This window comes from Mastigoproctus giganteus, chromosome 6, assembly GCF_048544385.1.
Source record: "Mastigoproctus giganteus isolate SK-2022 chromosome 6, ASM4854438v1, whole genome shotgun sequence".
NCBI classification, from domain to species: Eukaryota; Metazoa; Arthropoda; class Arachnida; order Uropygi; family Thelyphonidae; genus Mastigoproctus; species Mastigoproctus giganteus.
The window spans coordinates 192,932,320-192,945,071 of NC_143580.1; the positions used below are offsets into that span (position 1 = coordinate 192,932,320).

The window sequence follows — 12,752 nt, forward strand, 5'->3', positions numbered from 1 at the left end:
GCTTCTCAGATTGTGGACCATGTCCGTATTATTTTTTCCATGTGATCTCCACGCCATGTGAAGAAGTCTGTTAAAGCACATCAACAGAAGACCAACAATAATTATCTTCGTCTGCCAGTTCATTTACATTCTAGCAAATATGATGGCATATCTAAGGGGGAAAAAAATTACAAATATTATTTTTAAATGTTTCATGACTCGTGAAAGTTAGCTGATTAACAATTATAATTGTTAATCAGCTAACTGATGTATAGGAAATTGATATTAGTACAGCATACAAGCAAAATGATGAAAGGAAGAATGGATGATCAACTTTTACAAAAATAAAAACACATCCATCACATTTTTGCCTATTACGTCTAACACACCTTTAAAATTGCATAATCTACTTAGTTATGCAAGATTAGATGGCAGTTTTTTTCTAATCTGGTCTGAAACTACCCTTTCCTAATTTAAATATTTGTTGTTTAGGTATCTCCCCAAAATGAGAAAAATTTTTAATTATTCAATCCTTTTAAATCCTTAAATATGGTATAATCCCATTAAAACAAATACAATTTAAACAAAAATTTCACAATAATGAAAATATTTCTAGGTCCCAGCCAACTTCCCTTAATATTAGTGCTTTGTAGATCTTGGTAAATCAAAACAGTTCCAACAAAAAATTCATTACAAAAAAATTACTTTTCAAATTACACTTATACTTAAAAACATATTAGTATAAACATAAAAGAACAACTTTATTGAAAAATTATGGGCCTCAAACCATCTCCAATAAGCTCATATAAGAAAAAGCCTTGGGCCCCCATGATCACTCATCATACATTCCATTTATTTTTTCCATTTATTTGTACACACAGTTATTTACAAATTATATACAAAAACTTACAAAGAAGATATATATATACAGTTTTATATTCATTAGCATTCTCATTATACATATATAAAAAAAAAAAAAACTATTATATATGAACACGTGTGTGTATTTGTGTGTGTGTTTTACCTGTATCAAGGGTGGCTCGTAGGCCTAAGCCCATCTCCACCTTGCACGTCTGTGTTGGTGCAGAAACTCTGCAAAGCTTTTTATTGCTTGTGTACGTCCACCTTGCCACCAGGGAGCAGCCAACACCTAGGCGGCCGCTGCCCGCCCCCACCGGATGCAATACCAGTGGGTACCCAAACCTGGAAACCAGCAAAAAAAAAAAAAAAAGGAAGAATATCCAAGCCTCAGCAACAGCAGATACAAGTCAATTTGGAAAACTCCAATAAACTTAGCGAATAAACTTATTTACATATTTGAACAAGATAATAGAATTTTAACTCTAAATCCTAGCAATACAATTAAATTTACATGCCTTATAACAAGTCATTCTATTTATATATAATGGGATACAAACATATATATTAACTTCTCAGCTGTCACATTTATATTCAATTTTGGATTTGAGTTCTTAGTTCAAGTCTTTTCTTAAAGACCGATTCTGCAAAGGTCTGGAAAGTCTCAAAGTTTGTTTTGTTCTCAACTAGTATTTTTACATTGTCCTCAGCTAGACCTGGAACCTGATTAAGTAGCAATACTCGATGGTCTGTGTATTGCGGACAAAACAGTAAAACATGGATCCAGTCTTCCATTTGACCACAGGTGCAAAAAGGATCGGGCTCCAAACCTCTGTCGAAAAGTTTGGCCCTCAAAGATCCATGACCAGTTAACAAATACGTCGTAAACATGCTTGGTGCAAACCATAAAACAGAAGGTTGAGTAGAAGCAAACTCAACATTTTCAATATACTTCTTTGTGACCTCACCATGCACAGACTCATTCCATCTACTTTGCCAAATACTAACCATTTCACTCCATATTCTTTTCCGTTCTGTCTTCAAGTTACTAACTGGGTCTGTTGTAATTCCCATAATAGATACCTGCAGTCCTTTCTTATGTTTATAAATCATGCCACGGTATAAGATAAATAAATCTAAAGGCAGTTCTCCTCCAAGGATTTGGAGGGCATTGTTTGATACTGTACGGGGGCATTATTTAGTGCCAGAAGCACTGTCCTTTGAATTGATAGTAGCTTATTTTTGATTTTCACCTTAACGATGTTCTGGTGCCAAATACCTGCTCTGTACGAAACTATAGGCAGAAATATTGCTTTATAATATAGTTTCATGGTCTTTTTATCCAAACCTCAGTCTCTTTTGGAGATTCTTATGACCGAAGCAGTGAATTTTCTAATTTTTTCCTTCACTTCAGTTTTGTGACATGAGGGAGAAAGGTTAATTTATCATCGAGGATAATGCCAAGATATTTGTTTTGAGGAACATAAAGTATCTGTGAACCATTCAGTTGAATTCTTGGTGGTCTTCCATAATTAAAGTGGTTTTTAAATGTCATGAAATTTGTTTTACTCGGAGATATCTTGAGCTTGTTGATTTCAGCCCATGCCACCAAATCATCTAAGATGGGTTGAATTTTGTCCTCTAATACCTTACGTGATCTTCCTTCTATGGCAATCACGAGATCATCGGCGTAGGCCACCTTTAGAGAATCCTCGTGTGTTCTCGTGAGCCACTGATCTAACACGGCATTCCAGAGGAGAGGCCCCAACACCGACCCCTGGGGGCATCCTCTCGAAACCTGGGCCTTATAAGACAGATGCTTTGCCTTGACCATGATGTATCTCTCATTAAAGTATGATCTCAGTACCCTGTACACATAATTATCACATTTAGCCAGCCTTAAAGACCTGAGGGCACTCGCCCACTCATCATACAGCAAGCTAAGGTCCAGCACACACACCAAGTATCCCATGCATTTCCAAGTGACAGAGAGAGAGCCAAAGTTGCCTAAACAAGCTATGCCACAAGGATGGCTGGAATTTTCAGCATACCACAATATGCCCAAGATGGCAGATAGGAATATTAGCAGCTCTCCTACTTCTGAAAACCAAGTGACAGGCACAGAATGTTGAGGTTAATAGAGTCACAACTGCAGCCACACACTCAAAACAGAGCTATAACCTAATTTCCCCAAGTATAGCATTTGCATTAGTAAAGGCATATGATGCAACAAAGCAAGCTTATACAGCATCAGCCCAAAAAAAAAAAAATTCTCATTTCACCTATCCATTCACTCCAAATGTTTTTCTAGTTCTGCCTTGAATCTATTTAAGCCAGCGTTTCCCAAATGGGGTTCTGTGAAATAAAATTAAGGGTTCCACAAAAAAATAAATTTTAAAAAATTTTACACATTAAAAGTTAAAAATATTTTAGTTATATGTTTATATCTGGCGGACGAGACAATATTGGATCAGGTCACTTTTACTGCACAGCTTATATACTAAACTGCCTTTGTAATTGTAATCCAGAACCTTCACATTACATCGACTGTATACTACCACACCTACCTACCTAAATACTAGGAAATGACGTGCAAACAGCTGTGATTGGTTACGCTCCGAGTTTGGGTGGTCCGTATTTTGCATGGTCGGAAACCGCCCCTGTCCTCAGTGTCGGTAAATGTAGTAGTCACAACGTGGTCACACACTTGCATAAACCTGTTCGATATTTTTATCAATCTGTGCATTTCAATCATCCGCTTTCACATCCATTCTAAAATCCAAATTTTAAATTCACCATGAATTTGGACAGTTGGTTAAAAGAAGGAACTTTAAAGAAAAAAAATTATTACTACTTCAAATTGTTTGGCATTTACAGCAACTGAGAAAGATGATATAGCAATAAATCAAGAAAACAGGTCCAAAGCAGATGAATCTTCTGTTCTGAATTTGCAGAGAAAAGAGACAAGTCGAAGAAAAAGCAAAAAGCACCCAGTTCTACCCAATCTTCTTCTCAAACTAAGAAACAAAAATATGATGACAGCTATTTGTCATTTGGATTCACAAGCATCAGAAATGAACATTGTCCTGAAGCACAATGCCTACTTTGCGAGAAAATATTGCTAAACAGTTCAATAGCATCTGCTAAATTACATAGTCATTTTTAGCAAAACCACTCTGAGTACAAAGATAAAGACATTGCCTATTTTAAGCGAAAGCTTGAGGAATATGACAAGGCTAAACGATTCATGACAAAAAAATTAAAACTGAAAACGCCACAGAGGCTTCTTACAGAGTGAGTTATTGCATAGCACTTGCCGGAGAAGCATACACAATTTTGAGGAATCGCTAATAAAACCATGTACAAAAGATAGTGTTGTGTATGTTAAGCGAGGAGTAGTGTAAAAAAATTTGAAGCTGTGCCACTTTCCAAAAACACAGTTTCGTGTCATATTTGTGATCTTGCTGATGACATCCAGACAGAACTCATTTCTCGGCTGCATCAATGTGATGGGTACTCACTGCAATTAGACGAGTCCACTGATGTTGCAGGTCTTGCAATTTTGCTGGTTTTTGTAAGATATGATTTTGACAAAGGGATTGAAGAAGACTTGCTTCTATGTGAAAGTTTACAAACTCAAACCACTGCTGAGAACATCTTTAACTGTATCCATAATTTTATGAACACAGTATAAGTTAAGACAAATGTGTTGATGTGTGCAGTGATGGTGCCAAAGTAATGATCGGAAAAGTGGCAGGTGCTGTGACACGAATAAAAAATGTAGCAAAAAACTGCACCAATAGTCACTGTGTTCTTCACAGACATTCACTGGTAGCTAAAAATATTTCAATCACACTTAAAACTGTGCTAGATGAAGTGGTCAGATTATTAATTTTATTAAAATTCGAGCATTACAGTCACGATTATTTAAAATTATATGTGAAGATATGGGTAATCACCACTTGGCCCTGCTTTTGCATTCAGAAGTCTGGTGGCTATCACGAAGTAAAGTCCACATTAGAATGTTTGAATTGCAGCAAAAATTGTTGGCATATTTTCTGGATCATAAATTTCGATTATCTGATCGATTAACAAACATTTCGTGGTTACCCAAAATTGCATATCTTGCCGACATATTCACAAAATTAAATGAAGTATGTTTATCACTCCAAGAAAAAAATGTAAATATTTTTAATGCAAGAGATAAAATATTTTCACTGTCTTGTAAGTTGCAATTTTGGATCTCAGCTGTCCAAAATAATTTGGACTCTTTTCCAACACTTAAGGATTTTCTTGAAGACTCAGAACTTGGAGAAGAAATTCGCAGAGACATTGCAAATCATATTTGCAATTTACACACATCTATTAATCAGTATTTTCCATCCTTGAATGAAAAAAAAATAATGACTGTGTTCAAAATCCATTCGTACAAGATAAACCAGCCAGGTTTTCTAATGTAGATTTTGAAAATCTGATCGATACTTATCTGATAAGTAATCGATACTTATCTGATCGATTACTTCTGACAGTCAACTAAAACAAAAATTTAAAGTTTCTCTTACTGCTTTTTGGGGTGATTTACACAAAGAATACCCTGAGTTGTCGCGGCAGGCAATCAAAGTACTGTTGCCATTCGCCAGCACATACTTGTGTGAAACTGGATTCTCGCTATACTCTGGAACCAAAACGAAGTATCGAAACCAAATTAATGTTGCTCCAGACATGTGAATACAATTGTCAACAATTAAACCAGATATAAGAAGAATTTGCCAAAAAAAGAAAATATTACACTCTGCCCAATAAAATGTATGTTGACCTTTTTCGTATACTAATAATAATAAACAAAGAATCTGATACCATAATTATCATTACATTAAGAGTAAAACGTTTTTTTTTTTCCCTGACAGGCATATATACAGGGTGGCTGCATTTATTTATGGACCATGGAAGAGATCAAAACGTGTAGTTGCCGTCCCTGTGGAAAAATGTAATTTTCGATTTAAAGGTATTTGACCTTAAATCAAGAAATTTTTCGCCTGTGGTGCATTTATTTATTATTTTTTTTGTGCTACCCTAAACATATTTAAGGGATTCTGTTACATTGTACAAAATATAAAAGGGGTCCGTGACTAAATTTAATTGGGAAATGCTGATTTAAGCTATCAGCTTCTACGACAGATGGAAGTTTGTTCCAGCAATCAACCACCCGCTGGCTAAAGGCAAACTTCCGCACATCTGTCCTACAACTGTCTTTCCTCAATTTGAATTTATGCCCTCTCAGGTGATTATTCTGAGCAAAAGTAAAAATCCCATCAGCATTGACCATGCTCAAACCATTCAAGGCCTTATAATACACCCCTAATCAGATCACCTTGCAGGTTCCTAGTCTCCAGACACTGTAATTTGCAAAACTTAAGCCTTTCTTCATAAGAGCAACCATTTGTTCCATTCACTAATCTTGTTGCCATTCCCTGTACTCATTCCTGCAGCTCTACATTGTTCTTAAAATGAGGCCTCCTAACCTGTATACAGTACTCCAGGTGTGGCCTGACCATTGCCTTATACAAGGGGATAATCACCTCCTTATCCCTGCTAGAAAAATTCCTGTATATCATTGACAAGACACCATGAGCTACTCTTGCAGACCATCTGCACTGCTCAGAAAACTTTATATCTGACTGCACAATTACCCCCAGGTCCTTTTCATTCTCTACCACTGTCAGTGTAGTACAACACAGTTATGTTACTCAGGGGTTACTGCTTCCCATATGCAGTACCTTACATTTGTCAATGTTAAACTTCAGTTGCCACTTCTCAGCCCATCTGGTCAAATTTTCTAGATCCTGTTTACAGCAGCATAATGTCATTAGCAACCCTGCCAACCTTTATCGTCAGAAGACTTAGACATTAAGCCTGATACACCATCATCAATATCATTAATAAATACAGAAAACAACAATGGACCCAACACAAGAAACAATATACAGAAATAATTCCAAATAGGTAATGCAAGTTAAAGAAATCTATAATCCAAAATTCCTATACATAATATATTGATTAAAAAAATTAAAAATAAATTAAATATATATACATACACAAGCAACCTGAGTATAACATGGTACTTGTACAACACTGTTTCGCTCTAAGACGATTGATAAATTTCAGCAATCCTTGGAGACTCAACTAACATTAGTCCACAAAGAGAAGTGTCCATTGATTACCACTCTGTCTTCTCCCACTCAACCATCCCTTTATCCATAGCAACAAATTGCCTCCATGCTACACTGCTCCAATTTGTGTAGCAGTCTTCCATGTGCAACAGTATCAAAAGTCTATCTAAGATCCAAATTTATGATATCAAAATTATTCTTTGCATCCAGTTCATTTGTGATCACATCATAGTATCCAATCAAATTGGTCAGACAAGACTTTCCCTTAACAAACCTATGCTGTATCCGAGCTAGAACTGAAGTCTTGTCTAGATGATCCTGCAGTGCTTCTTTAACCAGTGACTCCAATAATTTCACCAGAACAGAAGTTAAACTAACAGGTCTGTAATTACTTGTGTTGCTCTTTGATCCTCCTTTCTGAATTGGGGTCACATTTGTACATCTCCAGTCCATGGGTACTTCCCCTGAGTCCAAGGATGCTCTCATAATTATGGCTAAGGGTTTGCTTACTTTCTTTGCTGCCTCCTTTAATATAACTGGATAGATCCCATCCACTCCAGGTGCCTTTCTTATGTTTATCTTCAAAAATTTCTCCTCCACTTTGCTCTCAGTTATTACAAAATCATCTAGCTCACTATCAGAGTTTAATTCACCTCTGACATTTCCCTCCCTGAACTACATTCAAGTGTGAATGTAGATGCAAAATACTCATTTAATTTGTTAGCTACCTGAGAAGGATCATCAACAGTTGAACCATTGATATCAAGTGGACCAATCTGATTCATCCCTTTCCTTCTAGAGTTTACATAGGTAAAGAACTCTTTGCTGTTTTCCTTGGCATCCTTCGCCAAAGATTTCTTGTAATCTGCCTTTGCGAGCCTAATATAATAGCTTATATCTATCATAAGCTATTCTTTCTATCATAAGCTACCATGTCACCTGTTAATTTATGTGTATCCCATGTATTTTTCTTTCATGCTGCATGTCTCAGTAGTTCATCTGACATCCATTTAGGCCTAAATATTGAACAATAGTTCTTAGCTGGTATGAAAAGCCTAGCAGCTTCCAAGATTAATTCTTTGAATGCTTCCCATTTTGAATTTGCTGTTGGTAACATCATCAGTTGGTCCCACGGTATAGAACTTAAATACTGTCTCAAACCACGGCAGTCACCTTTACGAAAGCAAAAACTATTCCCTTTACCCCTGATGGTAGGTAGTTACCGCTTTGAGTAAATCCCACTTCAGCACACTGTGATCACTGCCACCAAGTGGTTCCTTTATCTGCAGATTCTTAATGCATGAAGAATCACTACTGATAATCAGATCAAGAGTATTACTCCCTCTAGTTGCCTCCCGAACATGCTGCTGTAGAAAAAATCATCCAATAAATCCACAAAATCCTAGTATAATAGTGACCAACCCACAAATTCCAGTTAATATCTGGGAAATTAAAATACCCCATTAAAAGACACTGATTTACTGGCCCACTATTTCTCTGTACAGTTGTTTAGAAGAACTTTATTATATACAGAAGGCATATTGCTGTATACAACTCCCTTCACGGCTACAAGCCAGGGGTTTATTATACTCATCAGAGTCATTAGGCCTATAACACACTCCTACTCTCAATTTTGCTTTCCCAGTGCTAATGTCACACCAAACTGACTCGACACTGCACTGTCCAGCCATGTCGACTGGCTGTACTTCCTTGGATTTTATGTATTTCATAACTAATAGCATAACCTCTCTTCCCTTCCTATCCTGTCTATCCTTCCTGTACACGTACTCCCTAAATTCCAGTTCTGCATTCCTTATATCTGTGTGACACCACGTCTCTGATATCCCGACAATATCTGCCTTTGATGTTTTGACCAACACCTCAAATTCATCAAATTTATTTACCAAACTCCTAGTATTGGTGTACACACTAGTATACGTGCACCTGTTCCTATTCTTAGCTACCCTAACACAATCCATGTAGTTACTTGTTCCACAATGACTCCCAGCAGTCTCTGAAATCCCCTGCATCTTGTTTTCCAGGCTGCTGCTCATTCCAATAGAAGCAGTGCAAGAATCACTTTCACCTCTGCCAGAGGCTACTGTTAATCTATTAGTCTGTGTGTATCCCCCAAGCTAGCAGTTTTCCGACACTGCCTCGATAGCATCAGCAAATATTCTTGCACCCTTTCTATTTAAGTGTATCCCATCCCTGTAGAAGCAGTCTCTCCTGTTAACAAGCACAGACCAGGCTGAGAAACATTCTACCCCTTGAGCCTGGCACAATTTCTCCAGGGCCAAACTGATCGACAAGGCTCACGTCATATACTCCCTCCTATCGTGTCTGGCAGAATTGCAGACACTTTCAAATTCAACCCTAACTCACGGCTTTTTTTCAACATTTACCTGTACTTATTAATAATTCTGCCGATCTACTACTCTTAATATCATTAAGTGCCAAGGGTTTATTAGTGTAATGTATCGTGTACAACAATATCACCTTTTGTGCCCTTAAAAGATATCTGCTCTACAACATCATCAATCTTTGCCCCTGGCAGACATATCTTGGTCCTGTTCCACCTATCCTTTTTGCACAATATATTCCCTGTTTCCCTGACAATAGAGTCACTGACAACAACTAGTTCCTGTGGAACCAGTGCATTCTGCCTTGGGGTTGCCACTGTGTTGATCGATGTTCAAGTGCAAGCTCTGGCATTGATGTGGACAGCTGAGATCTTGATGGGCCCCTCAATTTAAATCCTTCTAGGGCATCTACCCTGTCCAAGATCTCATATATGCCCATAACAACACTGGGTCGGTGCCTCATTTCCTCACACTCCTCACATCAAGCACACACAAAGACATTCCCCTTGGCAATATCATGTCCCATTCCTGATTTATCCACAAACATCAAACAAGCAGTACATTTCAAAAGGCTGTGATTCAGAGGGCAATTGCCCCCTCAGTTCGCCCCTAAGCCACAGCACTCCCATTAGCTTGAGCCTTTTTCTTCGCTGCTCTGAGTCATGATTTCGATTGAATTTCAAATAAAATTTCAATTTCAATACAAAAATATAACCCTAAACGTATATCCCAATGCAGTTATAAGACTATATATATATATATATATATATATATATATATATATATTTCAGTATCGAGTATTATCTCCGAGTTACATTATATGAATTTTGTATCTCCTATCAAGTTATGTATTAATTTATTGTTTGTTGTTTATTTGGTTTCTAGGAGCATTAGCAACTAAGGCCATATTGCTGCGGGATATGCGGTGGTCATTCCCTGACCTTTCCGCATCCTCCGTATTTGGTGGTGACGGGTTCGAACCCCGATCTAATCAAGAAGCGTGTGCTATGCACTGCTGCTCCTTCCCACCTGGCTACGGAGGCGCCATATTAATTTATAATATTACGTTTGTAAAATCTAAGTTATATGTATTTAGTTAAATTATATTTGTAAAATCGAAGTAGCTATATATAATAGAATTAAATTTTACTATCTATTGCCATCCATGTGGTTTGAACTCTCCGTTAGCTATCTATGCCAAATTACAGATTCTAAAAGCCCTGCGAATATTACTGTCCTACGTTACAACCTACATGACAAGTTAAATTATTAAATCATGTATGTAGTACTATAATTTATGATTTATAATCCTCTGCTGATACTGATTACACTGCTACAAGTTACCTAGAAACTACCAGTATTTGCTGTATCGATATGAAAACAAGGCAGTAGATTCGAATGCTACTATTAATACAATGCTGGCAGAAATCGACTGTGGTTTTCTAAACAATTACAAGGTCGCGTAAAAAATAAATGTACCAATTTTATCAGCAAGTCACTAAAAAAACTATACTACTAAATTTAAATCAAAAGTTACATAAAAACAATAATTTCAAATCAATAAATAAAAAAGTTCACTTAGCAACTTTAAACACGTCTGGCTCCAACTAGCCTCGGCAGCAAACTACAGTAGAGCATTCAGAAATCAACACAAATGCAGACTACCAACCTAACCTAGGACTTCAGATTCTATTGAAAATCACAGAAGGAGATAAAGCACTTACTCCCTCAAAACCACCAAGAGTATCCAACCTGAATGGTATCAATACACCAATCCTCAATCAACTAGGAACAGTGTCTCTTCAAGGCAAGCGCAAAGAACTTTCTCCAGAATATTCTACCTCCTCTAATGAATCTCCCACCCTATTGGGAACATAACACTACATACCCAGACCCTGGAAGCACAACAAGAGATCCAGCCACCTAGTCTGGCCAACAGATGTCATTTAGTGAGATAGTTCCAACAGCAAGGACAAATCTGGGCTCAGCTCCAGATCAACCGTCCAAGCAACCTTCCAGCAAGCCAGAACCAAGGACATCAACGAATGCTTTCAAAAGTCTGAATGCTCCCACGTACTGTGAAATGAATGCAAATTTAGCAGCAAGAATAGGTCCGAATAAGGTATGTCAATAATTATATGCAGAGCATATAGATCAGTGGTTTTCAACCGAGGTGCCGCAACAACATTCCAGGGGTGCCATGTCATTTGGGTTTAAGTTACTTAAACTTATTATTTTTTAAATTTATATATTTATTTCATTATAAAAAGGTGTACCGTATCTTTTTAATTTTGTGGTGATCTATAATTGATGTTTACTTAGTACCTCTATATAAAAAATAAAATTATATACAGTGAAACTTCCCTTTAACGGACAGCCATGGGGAATGAAAATCTGTCCGTTACAGAGACGTGTCCGCTAACAAGAAGTCTGAGGGAGAAAAAAAAAAGAAAGAAAGAAAGAAAAATCGTTAAACGTTTAATGTAAAATTAAATTAAAATATATACAGATTTTGAACAATATTTTTGTAAATAATATACAATTACATACACGAGAGATGAAGAAAAATCGTTAAACATTTAATGTAAAATTAAATTAAATTATATACAGATTTTGCACAATATTTTTGTAAATAATATATATACAATTGTGCTTTGCATATTATGACTTTATCTTAAGAAAAATACATACAGTAATCACTTATTTTCTTCTGCACCTTCTTCCGGCTGATAATTTTGTTTTCAACATTTGTTTGGAGTGAAGAAACCATCGAAAGTCCTTCAGTATCTTCTTCAGTGGCGAAAAACATTTTTAAACGATTGATTTGTATGAGCGCTTCTTCTATTTTCATCGGTGGTTCTTCGTTAATATGTTCTTCAACAGAATGACCTCCACCCTGGCACTTTTCGTTTTTTAGACTCAGTTTTTTCAGGAAGAGCTTTAAAAAACAACCCTGTTTCATCACAGTTGTAAATATCCTTAGCTTCAAAATTACGACATAACTCTTCCAATTTGACAGTCCACTCTGTTACAACGCCAGTATCAACAGATCCACCTTCACCACTTATGGTTTTCCAAGAAATTTTATGCAGAGTTTTGAACTTGTCTAGCCATCCCACAGAAGCTTTGAACTCATTTACTCCCATAGATTTCGCAACCTCCAAAGCCTTTTCCCTAATAATAGGCCCATTAATGGGAATTTTTTTAGCACGTGCGCGACAAAACCACTCATACGTAACATTGTCAATTTGAAGTCCAACAGTTTTTGGGAATGATTTTTGAACCCGATCATTTACGTGTTGCCAAAATTGTTTGAGCAGTTCATTTTTTTTCCTTTAGGATGTCGCTTACCTGCGTCTTCCCGATTTTGAATTTTGCAGCG

At 36.7% G+C, this 12,752-nt stretch overlaps 1 protein-coding gene across 1 annotated transcript in view; it reads right to left on the reverse strand.

The window, feature by feature from the left end:
- LOC150084839 (protein-L-isoaspartate(D-aspartate) O-methyltransferase-like) overlaps nt 1-12,752 on the reverse strand; it is a 128,247-nt gene that overhangs the window by 95,390 nt on the left and 20,105 nt on the right. Inside the window, exon 2 of the mRNA XM_090376642.1 lies at nt 3-151. Coding sequence (XP_090232768.1) covers nt 3-123 — 121 coding nt within the window. The 5' untranslated portion in view covers nt 124-151. The remainder of the gene's footprint in view (nt 1-2; nt 152-12,752) is intronic.